The sequence below is a fragment of the Caenorhabditis remanei genome, chromosome I (genome assembly GCF_010183535.1).
Source record: "Caenorhabditis remanei strain PX506 chromosome I, whole genome shotgun sequence".
NCBI lineage: Eukaryota > Metazoa > Nematoda > Chromadorea > Rhabditida > Rhabditidae > Caenorhabditis > Caenorhabditis remanei.
This window is the reverse complement of record NC_071328.1, coordinates 4021161-4035586: the sequence shown is the minus strand read 5'-3', so window position 1 is coordinate 4035586 and position 14426 is coordinate 4021161. Positions and strand designations below refer to the sequence as shown.

The window sequence follows — 14426 nt, the reverse complement described above, 5'->3', positions numbered from 1 at the left end:
TTCTTCAAAACCGTTTTATTCGTGTTTAAAGTTACCGGACTGAAAAGTTGTCAACTGGAAAATCAATGTTCGATGTTTGAATAATCACTTTCAAGCTTCCTGATAGTATGTGATTATATGTAGGACGTCTGTTCCAAGATAGGCCGTTGACTCGCAGATGTTACTAAATGATATCATCGCTTTCTCCGCATGTACCAAAACATCCTTTTTGAATTCTGTTGATTCAGTTTCCAGATATGTACACAAAAACTTTTGTTAAGCAAAGCACGTTCGAAAGTGCCTATTTCAAAAGCTTAGATGATTTTTGTGAGCAGTTTTCATCTGTTTTAAATCTACCCTTACAGACTGTAAGTTACAGTAATCATTTTGTTGAATTTCGTCTTGAAAAATTCTCACAATCTACATAAAATCTACTTTGATCCGTATGAAACCTCTTTGATACTTCCTGATCCCAATCCGTGATCCATATGGAATGTAACATCCATCTGACTCATTTCCTGACCTCCATAAAACCTCCTTTCTCTCCAACTGGCCATCACCATCTGTTTCTTCTCTCTTTCTATCTCTTTTATTTGCCAAGAAATCTCTTTAAAATGTTACACAAAAGACACAAAAAACCTCCACCGCCATCGAATTGTTTCCTCGTGTTTTCTTCAAAATGTTTATTTTTTGATCTTTCAGCACTTTCTTTCACCCCAATTCGGAGAGTAGAATAAATCGATTTCTGATAAAATCTGTGTTCTCTCTTTCTCTATTTCTCTATTTCTAACCACACATTCCCCTTTTTTTTCAGTTTCCATTTTTATTTCAGACTCAAAATGCGCTTTTTGCTCATTTTTCTCTCATTCTTGGCTGCTCTCGCATGGTCACAGAAGATTCCGAGTGAGTTTTCAGTTGTTTTGTTCAAAATTACTTTTTAAAAAACCGAAAAACAACAAAAAACAGTTATCAAAAAATGAAAATGCACCGGACGGGAGTCGAACCCGCGACTGATTTTCACCAATGAGATCATAGTGTCACGCCTTCGCCCACTCGGCCACCGTGGACTGATTTTCTGAATAATGGGAAAATTGATTAAAAATGGGCTTTCCGAAGTGGTTACAGGGGAAATCGAGGACGGAGAACACGATGAGATAACTGGGAAAATGATTAAGCGACGAGAAATATTAGTTTTGTGCTTCCGAAGATAAGGATCTGAATCGATTTGGGTTTTCGTGGGGAAAAGGAAAATAAAAGCCAACATCTGAAATTTTTCCGAAAATTTGAAATCGCAAGGCAGAATATGCATTAAAACTCTTGAAAAAATCTGAAATTCCAAATCTGGATATTGGAATACAATTTTGAAAAATAAAAGTTGAAATGGAGTATCCGAAATCTCAGAATCTTAATTTTAAGGTTCAAGATTTTTCTCGAGGTTCCAGTCCCCCATTTCGCAAACATTTTTCAAATTTTCCAACCCAATTATTTCCAGAATTCGACGTTTCGAATGCAGAGCTCCTCGCCATGGCCAAGAAGCTCCGCCAAGTCGACACAAACCGTGCCCGTCCCGACCAAATAAAGCTCAACTACCAGAAGCATACTGTAACTCGAGATGACAGTGATGCAGCGCCGGCTAAACTTTTCTCGAAAGTCGACACCTCACTTTTCCGTAAACCTTCCTACGAACTTTATTTGAATCTTATGGATAATTTTAATCGTCAAACTGGAATTATTGAGCCACGTGTCACTCAAAGTGAGGAGAAGAATGAGGTCGGAAAGTTTCTAGATTACGTGTTGGAGACAAATCCAATGAAGGAATTGTACAATTGGTTCAAGGCTAAAGGTACGGATTATTAGCTCGGCACAGTTCTTACAACTGCGCTCCACCGAAACCCTTTTGAGATATGTCTCTTTTCTTCTGAGTCTCTCAATTTCGCACACTATTTTCTTTGGTTTTGGTAGAGCGCAGTTGTAAGAACTCTTCTGTGCGGATACCTGGATTCATATTTTTCTTAAAAGTATCCATTTCCTTTTCCAGGTCACTCCATCGCCGCCAACCCCACTGCATTCCGTTTCTGGATCGGTCAACTCTGGTTCTCTCACTATTCCAGAGCTCTCGGACGTCCTGATACCTCCGGATTCGAGCATGTTTTCATTGGAGAAGCGAAGAACGGAGAGATATCTGGAATGCACAATTGGGTTCGATTCTATGCGTTGGAGAATAATCGAACGGAGAATTTCGATTATAAAGGGTTTACTGTCAAGAGATTTGTGAGTCTTTTTTCAAAGGGGTACGGTAGAATGTCAAAAACTACGCTCTAATGAAATTTCAAGAAATTCCTGAGTAGTGAGGTGGAGCGCAATTGCCAAACATTAGGAAACTTGTGGTGTGAAATTCTAAAAGCCATGACATTGTTTTCTAACTGCGCTCCACCGTACACCGTAAAGAAAGCAACATATTTCGGTAGAGCAAGGTTGTACGAACAAAAATTTGAGGAAGTTGCGATAGAGCATACTTGTCAAGGCCCGGGTGTTTTTGCGCCATATTTCAACATTCAATTTTTTTTTCAAATTTTTCAAATTTTTTTAACCGAAAATGTCTAAATTCCGACTATCACTAACAAGGGAACCTTTTAAGTGGGACCTAATGCCAGCAAAAACGACCTATACAGGGTGAAAGAGCATGTTTGAAAACCTATAAATCAACTTTCAAAAGTTGCTTCCGTGACCATCTTCTTTCGACCTGTATAGGTCGTTTTTGCTGGCATTAGGGACCACTTAAAAGGTTCCCTTGTAAGAATTAAAAGAAACTCTGAAAAATCATCAGAAATGGTCACATTTTCGATGAGAAATTGAAATTTTTTTTTAAAGGTCATTTTTTGAAATCGGGCCTTGACAAGTATGAGATAGAGCGCGTTTGACAGGTTTCTGTCTCCAGTTTAGAAAATTCGTTTATGATTATAAATATACACCTGTGCTTTTATGAGGTTCGGAGCTGAAGCTTTAGTGCGCATTCTGAAATTCTAACGTGGCTACAGTAATCTATAGTGGCCGTAACCTCTCCATCCCAATTCCAGAATATAATGGCGGCCCTCAAATTTACATGGGACGGTCTTCTGAAACGTGCCGGATCCATCCTCATCGGAACATCTCCTGAATTCGACATGGCTCTCTACACAATGTGTTTTTTGTCGAGAAGAGGAAGAGAGACTTGTGACGTCGAGTTGGATGGATGCCCACTTCAAATTACAAGTTTTGAGATTATGCAGCAGAATAAGGTATAGGGAAATGAATTAATTTTAAATAATTTTATAAATTTCAATTATTCCCAGGTCTACATCGGAAGTATCTATCCAACAGCTGGACGTATCACAGACGAATGCAGAGCTCAAAATCGATGATTCTATTTTTTCTAAAAAAGTTTTAATTTCAAATCCAAATTCAATGCCATTTTCAATCGATAAACGCTTTATTACAACACTTTTTCTCCCTTTTCCAGTTCACTCAACTGCCTTCTTTTTTGGTTTTGCCGCGGCCTGTTTTTCAAAATGGGCATCCATTTTAGTGGGTTCAATACAGCTGAAAATTTGATGGAAATATGAAAAGAATCAGGTAGAAATAGCTTCTTACTTGTTCTTGTTATCTTTTGCTTGTTTAGTGTTGGCACAAGTGTCAAGTCCCTGGAAATTAGTGAGATAAAACAGTTTGCAAGGATTCATAATCAGATTTCAAATCTTTCAAGGACTGCTCATTTTACCTCAGCTTTCAGAGCAGCTATTCTCCGATTCAACTGTTTCCAAGAGCCGTCATCAAATGCCAATCTCTTTTTGATTGTCCATTGAAAGCCTGCCGACTCATCGAGTGATTTTCTTGCATTTAATATGAACACATCATTCCTGACATCAGACTTATTATCAATACAAATTGTGAATGCAGGAGATGTTTCAAGATTGAACTCAGTTTCTTTATTCTCTGCTTTCCCTCCTTTGTCACCTTTCTCTTCTTCCTTTTCGTCTTTTCCACATGAAAATTCTCTCTTCTCTTCTTCTTTTAATTCTGGCTCTTTCTTCTCTTCCAACTCATTCCCTTCTTCTTTTTTCTCTTCTTCTTCTTCTAATTTTTCATCGAACGAAAAATCTGAAATTGTGTTGAAAGACGTGGACGGTGTGGACATTGTGGACATTGTGAGTTTTCTTCCACCGGTAGGATTTTTGTGTGATTCTTTTGGTTTACTTGTCTGCAAACCTTACTGAAATCTATATTTTCAGAAGAGCTCACTTACACATGAAGCCGCCAATAGGATAAACGTTACCATTGGAAAACATTTCACAATAAGTTGCAGGTATTCCTCCTGAATTACGGGTGTAAATCTGCTAAATTCCAGAGGAAAACTCACCATGTTGTAAAGTAAAACTAACTTTGTAAACTAGGAAATAACTGAATCTTCCTGATTTTTCCGATTGAAATGGTTTTTCTTCTTTTTTCGAAATAGAGCATTGTACACGTCGAACTTTTGAATGTTATCTTCGACAACTTTGTTTTTTATTCATTTCACGTGCGTTTAGACTATATTCAAGTAATCTCTTTGGAGACGCGGATTCCAAACGATCTCTAAATTTCGTTATAAGTACTTTCGACTACGTGGAATCCATTACTGTCATCAAAACCGGCTAAATGTTTCTGCGAGCCGAATTATGAGCTCTCAAACATTTCATATGGGCGCTGGGAAATTCAAATGGAACCTCCTTCCTTTTTCTCTTTCTTCATAGTTGTGTAGTCTTATTCCATTACAAGAGTTGTCCGGAATTCTTTTCTTCTTTTTTTCACTTCTGTTATTAAAATTTCACTTCCGACTTTCTTTTTAGAAAATTTACTTCCGAGGCTTCCGTCTTCCGCTGAAAATGGTCTAACCACTTTCGATTTCTGTGTGAAATGTTCAGAAATTTTTGAATTTTGGTGGTTTTTAATGCAATTTTGTATGAAGACAACGCCGAAATTTGTTTTAGTGAAGAAAAAATTTCCTTAAATTTATCATTTTCAAAATAAACTTCCGACTTCCGACTTCCATCTTCCGTTTTCGAAAATGCTACTTCCGCACAGTTCTTCCCAAGATATTCAAACTTTCCGTTTAGTTTCTTCCGACTCTTCCAGAATTGTTGACTCATTTTTGAGTCTACCTGACTCTACGCTCTCTACCCACCACAATCTTGTCTTCCCAGTGTACCAGATGCCCATCTTCTGCCTCTTACTGTCCAACACTGTGTGCTAAACAATCAATAATTACATTGTTGCTTTTTTGAATTTTGACTCTTTTTCTTTCATAAAAATAGCTCCATTTTCAGCTCTTCTCAAGAACAATGAAATTATTCAATCTCCCTTACCTGGCCTACTCTCAAATCATCACTTCAATGAATCCGATCGAAGTGCTTTCTCTTTCATTTTGCTCAAAAAGGACAAGGAATATAATCAAACAAATACGTTTTCCTGATTCTTTGACTAGGATTTCCACATTAGAACATGATCCAAAAGGTCCGGTGTTTCAATTAATCGTTAATACAACGAAGCTAATCATATCAATTCCATTCCAACCTGCTCCCCGTCGGGCTAGAAGTGAAGGGAGAAGGTTTACAGGGATTATTGATGGAGTCAAATATTATTTTAGGTATGTTTCAATGTCTCGAACAGATACAAAAAGTTACATTATTCAGGTCGATTGGACCCGATGATGACAGTATTCTTTACACTAGTAATATGAACAGTGGATTCAAGATAACCGACTACTTTTTTAACTTAGTACGAGGAACTTTATATGAATTAATGTTGGATTTGAATGTGATCAGTGATCTGAAAGGATTCATGAGTGAACCATGCATGAAATCAGTTCAAAAAATAGAAATTGTCTCCGATACCCTGACTTCGGAGCAGTTATCAGTTTTCTTCAATAGTTTAGAAGTGACAGTTCCTGAATTTCAAATGAGATCAAAAGTTGAAGGACCGATGGATCCAAATCTGAGTTTTCTACAAACAGACAAATTGTTCCTAAATTATGGGGAATGTGTTAAAAGAGAGCATCTTCTCAGAATGGATGTGAATTACATGGTGGTGTTTAGGTCTAACCTTGGCATTGAATCAATTATTCAATTTATAAAACAGTGGAGAGATGGAAACAATATGAGACTTACTGTAGCTAAGATTCAAGGATTATCTGAAGAAGCTTTAAATAGAGATCGTTTTATTTCTGAGTTCAATGCGAAACCATGGGATCCATCAAAACGAGATAAATGTTATACTTATGATAAAGAGTGGGTTTGATAATTCCATTAATGATTTTATTTTGCTAAAACTAATTTTTAAGTATACTCCCAAACGACACACCTGAAGATTGTTCAGATCGAATCGATTTCGAAAGACATGATGGATTGCTGGCAACAATTCGATTCATACCTAGTTTAAGAGAATTTCTTTTCTTTGTTTGGCATCAACGGCGGCATTCTGTGGATGTATTAAAACTCTTTTAAAATGTTTATGATTATCCCAAATTTTGTAACTTATTTACTTTCAAAACTTTTTTTCAATGTCCAATTATCGAATAAATTATCACTTGTAGACGTTTTGAGTATAACATTTGAAAATTTTTTTATTCCACTCTTATGATTTTTCGAGTGATTGAAGGCTCTGTGTGTTTGTCGATGCATAGAATATCCCAAGACACCTCTCAATGATCTCTCACTCAAACAGGCGTTCATTCAATGTCCTATTAGATCGACCTCCTCACGTTATCGATCCATCTTTTCTTTTCACTAAATATGCAATATGCGTAGAGCGTTTTCATCGTTATCAATTCCAGAAAAACGTTCTATTTACAGCTCTCCATATTCGAAGTGTCCAATACAATGAAATTATTCAATCTCCCATACCTTGCCTACTCTCGAATCATCACTTCATTGTGTCCGATCGAAGTGATTTCCCTCTCATTTTGTTCGAAAAAGTCAAGGAATATAATCAAACAACTACGTTTTCCTGATTCTCGAAAAAGGATCACCACAGAAGAACATGATCCAAAAGTTCAGATGTTTCAATTAGCAGTGAATACGACAAAACAATACATATCAATTCCATTCCAGCCTTCTCCGCGTTGGGATCAAAGTGAAGGGAGAAGATTTACAGGGATTATTGATGGAGTCAAATATTATTTTAGGTCTGTTATATTTTTCTTACATGTATTGTTTTACCTGTATTTGTTACTTTATCGTTATATAAAATGGTTTAATTATCCAAGTTCATCAATCTACACACAACAAATCCAACATTCAAGGAAATTACTCAGTGAGACTTCATCATTTAAAAACTCTTTGAAATTTTTTATGATTATCCCAAATTTTGTTTTCAAGACTCTTTTTCGATGACCAATTATCGAATAAACTCTCACTTGTAGCTAGTTCGTTCTGGGTTTCTCGATGCATAGAATATCCCAAGGGAAAAGATTAGTGTTTTACTCACCTATTAAAAATATCTGAATTGCCAATTGAATTCACAGCTTGTTTAAAATCATCCCTCTTCTCCTGACAATCTATTATATTCCTGATTTCTCAGAATACACTCCTTGCGTGTTCTCTTCTTAGGCCCTGTGTTGCCAACGAGGCTCGCTTCGACTCGTACACACAGAATTCTCTATTATTGATTCACACACACTCCACTTCTCTCGATTCCGTTTCTCCATGACATGTTGTTTTTTAGATATCTGTTCAGAAGAGTGCACTGTATTGTAACAAATCTAAGTTACCAGACTTCTGAAAGACAATTAGTTATTTTGAATCCTCTTTGAACGTCCTTTTCCTCTGTATAGTTTCGCGTGTTATAGATCCATATAGATAATTTATATGGTCTCTTGCGTTGAATACTTTTACTATCCCATCATTTCCATTTACAGCTCACTTCCCAGACACGATGAAATTATTCAATCTCCCATACCTTGCCTACTCTCAAATCATCACTTCAATGAATCCGATCGAAGTGATTTCCCTCTCATTTTGTTCGAAAACATCGAGAGAAAGAATCAAGCAGATACACTTTCATGTTCCTTTCCCCAGAATTTCTACAAAAGTTAACAACCGGAAAGCTCCGGTGTTTCAATTACGAATTTCGACGGAAGGTCGACACTTATCGATACCATTTCTCACTGCTCCACGTTGGGCTCGGTGTAAAGGAAGTAGATTTAAGGGAACTATAGATGGAGCCAAACACCATTTTAGGTATGTTTCAATGTCTCAAACAGACACAAATAGTTACATTATTCAGGTCTATTGAGGTTGTGACTGGCACTGTTTTGTTTAGTAATATCCCTAAGAGTTACTTCAAAATAGTCCGTTACATGTTGGATTTAGTTCGATCAAATTTGCCTTTTCTTGAGTTGGATTTGAATGTGATCGATGATTTGAAAGGATTCATAACTGAACCATGCATGAAATCAGTTTCCGGAATTGAAATTATTTCTGAAACTGTTACTGCTGAGAAGCTGTCCATCTTCTTCAATAACATCGAGAATCCGGTTAAAAACGTTCACATTCACTCAAAAGTTGAAGGACAAGTGTCTACAAGTATGAACATCTTTCAAACTGAAATATTAGTTTTTTACGAGAGTAGTTGGATTACAAGAGAACATTTACTTGGATTCAATGGAAAAATTTTGTGCATCATTAATCCTACTTTTAATATTGAACTTATTATTGATTTCATAAAACAATGGAGAAACGGGAATAATACAAAATTCGTAGCGCTCAAAATGTCAGAAGTACCTCAAGAAGTTATGAACAGAGATCGTTTTATTTCCGAATTCAATGCGAAACCATGGGATCCAACGAAAAGAGAAAAGTGTTATATTTATGAGAAAGAGTGAGTTAACAACTTTTTTAACAGGCCACAACAGTTATCTTCTTGCAGAATCACTGACGTACAAAACATTGTTGCCGACTTATCGGATGGATTAGATTTTGAAAGAGATGATGGATTACTGGCAACTATTAGAATCAGACCATCTGGCCGATTTCAATTTTTTGTATGGCACAAACGATTTACAGTCCCAGCATAAATCGTATCTTAATATGTATGTTACTCAATACTTTGTTGACGTTGTTTCATCCCATTCTCTTGTCTATTAATGTCACAGTAATTGAAATGAATATGAACAGTCCACTTGGAATATTTCACTTGTTATTCCAATTGCGTTTTCCCAGTATGCTCTCTTGGCCCTGTTTGTTGCCAGTACCTCACTCTCCACGCATTGTAGGATGTCTCGACTCATACACACAGAATTCTCTATTATTGATTCGCACACTCCACTTTTCTCGATTCCGTTTCTCCATGACATGTGGTTCTTTAGATGTCTGTTCAGAAATGTTCACTGTATTGTAACAAATTTAAACAGGCCAACTTCTGAAATACAATTAATTGATTCTGAATCTTCTTTGAACGTCTTCTTTCCTCTGCATAGTTTTATGTGCTATCGACTCATATTCTCTTTCTAAAATTCCTTGTTTTCTCTTATCTGAACGAATATATTATACGCTCTTGGATACGTTTCAACGATTGTTAACTTCAAGGAACTACAGTGATACTAAGATGATCCATATAATTCTATAGCTCTAGCGTTGAACATTCTTTACTATCCTATAAATTCAATTTTCAGAACACTTTTCTGACATGAAATTGTTCAGTCTCCCGTACCTTGCCTACTCTCGAATCATCACTTCAATGAATCCGATCGAAGTGATTTCCCTCTCATTTTGTTCGAAAAAGTCAAGAGAAAGAATCAAACAGATACATTTTCATAATGGTTATGCCGGAATTTCAACAAACGCTAAAAAATGCAAAACACCGGTGTTTCAATTACAAAATTTGCCAGGAGGTCGACATTTGTCGATACCATTCCAAACTGCTCCACGTTCCTCTCGGTGTAAAGGAAGAAGATTTGTGGGAATTATAGATGGAGTCAAACACTATTTCAGGTATGTTTCAATGTCACAAACAGACAAAAATAGTCAAATTATTCAGATGCACTCAGGCTCCAACAGGAAGTATTATATATAGTAATATCCCAAAAAGTTACTTCAAAATAGTCCGTTATATGTTGGATTTAGTACGAGAAAGTTTGGCTTTTCTTGAGTTGGATTTGAATATGATCGATGATTTGAAAGGATTCATAACTGAACCATGCATGAAATCAGTTTCCGGATATTTAAACATGTTCAGATTGAGTCTAAAGTTGAAGGACAAGTGTCTACAAGTTTGAACATCTTTCGATCTGATAGATTGATTGTCTATAAGCCTTATTGGATTACACGAGAAAATTTTCTCGGATTTAATGGAAAATTCCTGTGCTTTGTTCATACTAATACTACTGTTGATATTGAACTTGTGATTGAATTCATAAAACAATGGAAAAACGGGAATAATACAAAGCTGGCAGCACTACTAATGTCAGAAGTACCTCAAGAAGTGATAAACAGAGATCGTTTTATTTCTGAATTCGATGCGAAACCATGGGATCCGAAGAGAAGAGAAAGATGTTATATTTATGAGAAAGAGTATGTTAACTCCTTTTTGAACAGGTAAAAATAGTTTTTTTTATTGCAGAATCACTGATAAAGAAGACGTTGTTTCCGACTTATCGGAAGGATTAGATTTTGAAAGAGACGATGGGCTACTGGCAACTATTAATATTATACCACCTCATACTCTATTTCAATTTTTTGGCTCCGCGACAATTCGCAACTGCGACATTCCGCAACTGCGACATTTCGCAACACACGTAGGTTTCGCAACTGCGACACTTCGCAACTGTTCATTTCGCAACTGCGACATTACGCAACTACGACGTTTCGCAACTGCGACATTTCGCAACTACGACGTTTCGCAACCATAGAACTAGCAATAGTTTGACCTAGTTTTGTCAGAAAAAGGGACAGACAACTTTTTCTTCTATTTAGTTGTTTCCAAATATGTTCCCAAACATTTTGGTACACTCAACATTTTTAGCTGACCCAAGTATGCAAATTCCCAGTAGTTGCGAAACGTCGTGGTTGCGAAATGTCGTAGTTGCGGAATGTCGCAGTTGCGAAATGGCTAGTTGCGAAATGTCGCAGTTGCGAAGTGTCGCAGTTGCGAAACATACGTGAGTTGCGAAATGTCGCAGTTGCGGAATGTCGTAGTTGCGAATTGTCGCGGAGCCAATTTTTTGTATGGCACAAACGATTCACTGTAGCGGAATAGAACTAATCAAAATCTACATGTTATTTAATAATTTGTCCTTGCTGACTTCATCTAATTCTCTGGTAATAAAGCATGATGTGTTAAGCTTATATATCCTGTCTTTCCTCTTTTAATGGAGTTCCTATTTATAAGAAATCTGGCAATTTACATATTTCAATGAATAGAATAAATAAAGTTTCAGTACAAGAAAATCAATCTTCCTCTAATTCACAGTATACTCAAAAAAGTATAGGGCTTTATTTTCGAGAACCTGATGGAAAGCCTTATTATAGTGTTGATTTGGATAACAGCAAACTCAGAAGCGAAACGTCTGGTTGTGAAACGTTTGATTGCGAGATGTAGGTTTCAATATGCCTAGATCCCATTTATCCAATTTCGAAATGTAGTCGGGATTGTTCAGATTGGTCTCGATTACATCCTCTCTTTGAAACTCTTTCTCTAGTTGGCAAGCACAAAATACAGTACTGCACATGTACAACTTTCTTAGAGTCAGATGCTAGTCTGATTCACAGTTGTTCATTTTTAATACCACCTAGCTCCTGCCAACTTCTTGTATTACTGTTTTCCCAGAATACTCTCCTTGTGTGTTCTCTTGAGCCTGTCTACCCACTGTATTGCCAGTACTTCATTCTCTATTCATTGTGACATGTCTCGACTCATACACACAGAATTCTCTATTATTGATTCGCACACTCCACTTTTCTCGATTCCGTTTCCCAAATTGTTTTGAAGATGTATCCTCAGAAGTGTGTACTGTATTGTAATGAATCTAAGTTACCAGACTTCTGAAATCCAATTAATTGATTCTGAATTCTCTTTGAACTTTCTCTTTCCTCTGTATAGTTTCGTGTGCTATCGATCCATATAATACTCTTGCGTTGAGAATGTTATACTATCCTATCAACTCAAATTTCAGGACACTTCTCTGACACAATGAAATTATTCAGTCTCCCTTACCTTGCCTACTCTCGAATCATCACTTCAATGAATCCGATCGAAGTGATTTGCCTCTCATTCTGTTCGAAAACATCGAGAGAAAGAATCAAACAGATACATTTTGATGTTCCTTTCCTAGGAATTTCTACAAGAGTTAACAAACGGAAAGCTCCAGTGTTTCAACTACAAATTACGGGATATCGACACTTATCGATTCCATTCGAAACTGCTCCACGTACGTCTAGGTGTAAAGGCCGAAGATTTACAGGGACTGCAGATGGAGTCAAACACTATTTCAGGTATTTTCCCCTGTCTCAAAATGATAGAAATAGTTAAATTATTCAGATGCATTGAGGGCATGACTGGCACTGTTTTGTTTAGTAATATCCCTAAGAGTTATTTCAAAATAACCAATTACATTTTGGATTTAGTGCGAGCAAGTTTGCCTTTTCTTGTGTTGGATTTGAATATGATCGGCGATTTGAAAGGATTCATAACTGAACCATGCATGAAATCAGTTTCCGTAATAGAAATTCTTTCTGAAACTGTTACTGCTGAGAAGCTGTCCATCTTCTTCAATAACATTGAGAATCCGGTTAAAACAGTTCATATTCACTCTAAAGTTGAAGGACAAGTGTCTACAAGTATGAAAATTTTTCAAACTGAAATATTAGTTTTTTACGAGACTAGTTGGATTACAAGAGAACATTTACTTGGATTCAATGGAAAAGTTTTGGGTTTCGAAAATCCTCCTTTTGATACTGAACTTGTTATTGAGTTCATAAGACAATGGAGAAACGGAAATAATACGAAATTCGTAGCACTCATGATGACAGAGGTACCTCAAAAAGTAATGAGCAGAGATCGTTTCATTTCTGAATTCAACGCAAAAACATGGGATCCAGCGAAAAGAGAAAAATGTTATTTTTATGGGAAAGAGTGAGTTAACTCCACTATAAACAGTCAACAATAGTTTTCTTCTTTGCAGAATTACTGACGCACAAGACATTGTTGCCGACTTATCAGAAGGATTCGATTTCGAGAGACATGATGGATTACTGGCAACTATTAACATCAGACCACCTGGTTTATTTCAATTTTTTGTATGGCACAAACGATTCACTGTAGCTGAATAGAACTAATCAATATCAGCATGTTATACAGGGTGGCTAATAAGTATACGACGCTCTTAATTCTTGGATATTTGGCGGGAAAACGCTTTAATCAACAAAAAAACGTTATTAATAGTTAAAATGTTCAAAATAGATTTAGTATACAAAAGGAATTCGAAGTTGGATACTTTGGCTTTGATACATGCCTTCAGACGTAAGACGCCAAAATCGCCTGTGCGCCGCGTGTCGGGCGTGATCTGGACTTATGATAAACATTTTATTATTGAACCTTTTTCCAACTGTCAAAAGCAAAAACTTTTGTTATCAAAAGGTGATAGTAGGTCCCCTTAACGTCACCAGGCCCATGACCACCTTATTTCTAAAACTGTGATGGCGTGGGCCGCGGTGACATCATACGGTAGAACTTCGTTAGTTTTCATTTAAAAAAATGCGAAAATCAACTCGGGGTCTTCCAAAACTTGGTTTTGAAGGATGTTTTGTTCCTCTGTACAGCTCAACACTCTACTGGACTCTTTTCCATCTTTCAACAAGATTGGGTTACCTCCCATAGTTCCAAAACAACAAAATTCATCATCTCTCTCATGTTCCTGGCTTCTGGAATAACGACTTTAGGCCTTCCTCGTCGGCGGATCTGAGTCCGATGGATTTCATCGTATGGAAATATTTGGAGAGAAAGTTATCAGGAATCTCTTACAACATGGCCGTTGTTCTCAAGACCGTCCTTCAGAAGATATGGGACGAAGTCGACGTCGACTACCTGCGGCGCACAGGCGATTTTGGCCCCTTACGTCAGAGGGCCTGTATCAAAGCCAAAGTATCCAACTTCGAACTCCTTTTGTATACTAAATCTATTTTGAACATTCCAACTATTAATAACGTTTTTTGTTGATTCAAGCGTTTTCCCGAGGAATATCCAAAAAGTAAGAGCGTCGTATACTTATTAGCCACCCTGTATAATAATTTTTCAATTCTCTTGTAATAAAGCAAGCTGTTATAAGATCCTCATGTATCCTGTCTTTTCGTTTTAATGGAAATTCTGTTTATAAGAAATCTGTCAATTTACAGATTGCAATGAATGGAAATAATATAGTTTCAGTCCAATAAAATCAA

General features: G+C 36.7%; 4 protein-coding genes across 4 annotated transcripts; 3 read left to right on the top strand and 1 right to left on the bottom strand.

Annotated features, from left to right (window-relative positions):
- Positions 1 to 818: 818 nt before the first annotated feature.
- On the top strand, positions 819 to 3380 carry GCK72_000606 (uncharacterized protein; the record flags this gene model as incomplete). Its single annotated transcript, XM_003109287.2, has 5 exons — positions 819 to 882; positions 1472 to 1822; positions 2018 to 2250; positions 3057 to 3257; positions 3312 to 3380. 5 exons carry the CDS (start codon positions 819 to 821, stop codon positions 3378 to 3380), a joined length of 918 nt encoding a protein of 305 aa, XP_003109335.1.
- A 99-nt stretch (positions 3381 to 3479) lies between these two features.
- GCK72_000605 (uncharacterized protein) lies at positions 3480 to 4294 on the bottom strand (the record flags this gene model as incomplete). The annotated part of the gene is made up of 4 exons (XM_003109217.2): positions 3480 to 3558; positions 3610 to 3659; positions 3737 to 4216; positions 4262 to 4294. The coding sequence occupies 4 exons, from the start codon at positions 4292 to 4294 to the stop codon at positions 3480 to 3482; spliced, it is 642 nt and encodes a 213-aa protein (XP_003109265.2).
- A 1042-nt stretch (positions 4295 to 5336) lies between these two features.
- On the top strand, positions 5337 to 9067 carry GCK72_000604 (uncharacterized protein; the record flags this gene model as incomplete). Its single annotated transcript, XM_053722582.1, has 6 exons — positions 5337 to 5641; positions 5688 to 6281; positions 7104 to 7177; positions 7910 to 8231; positions 8278 to 8871; positions 8920 to 9067. 6 exons carry the CDS (start codon positions 5337 to 5339, stop codon positions 9065 to 9067), a joined length of 2037 nt encoding a protein of 678 aa, XP_053591227.1.
- A 611-nt stretch (positions 9068 to 9678) lies between these two features.
- GCK72_000603 (uncharacterized protein) lies at positions 9679 to 10267 on the top strand (the record flags this gene model as incomplete). Its single annotated transcript, XM_053722581.1, has 2 exons — positions 9679 to 9983; positions 10030 to 10267. The coding sequence occupies 2 exons, from the start codon at positions 9679 to 9681 to the stop codon at positions 10265 to 10267; spliced, it is 543 nt and encodes a 180-aa protein (XP_053591226.1).
- Between the last annotated feature and the right edge of the window lie 4159 nt (positions 10268 to 14426).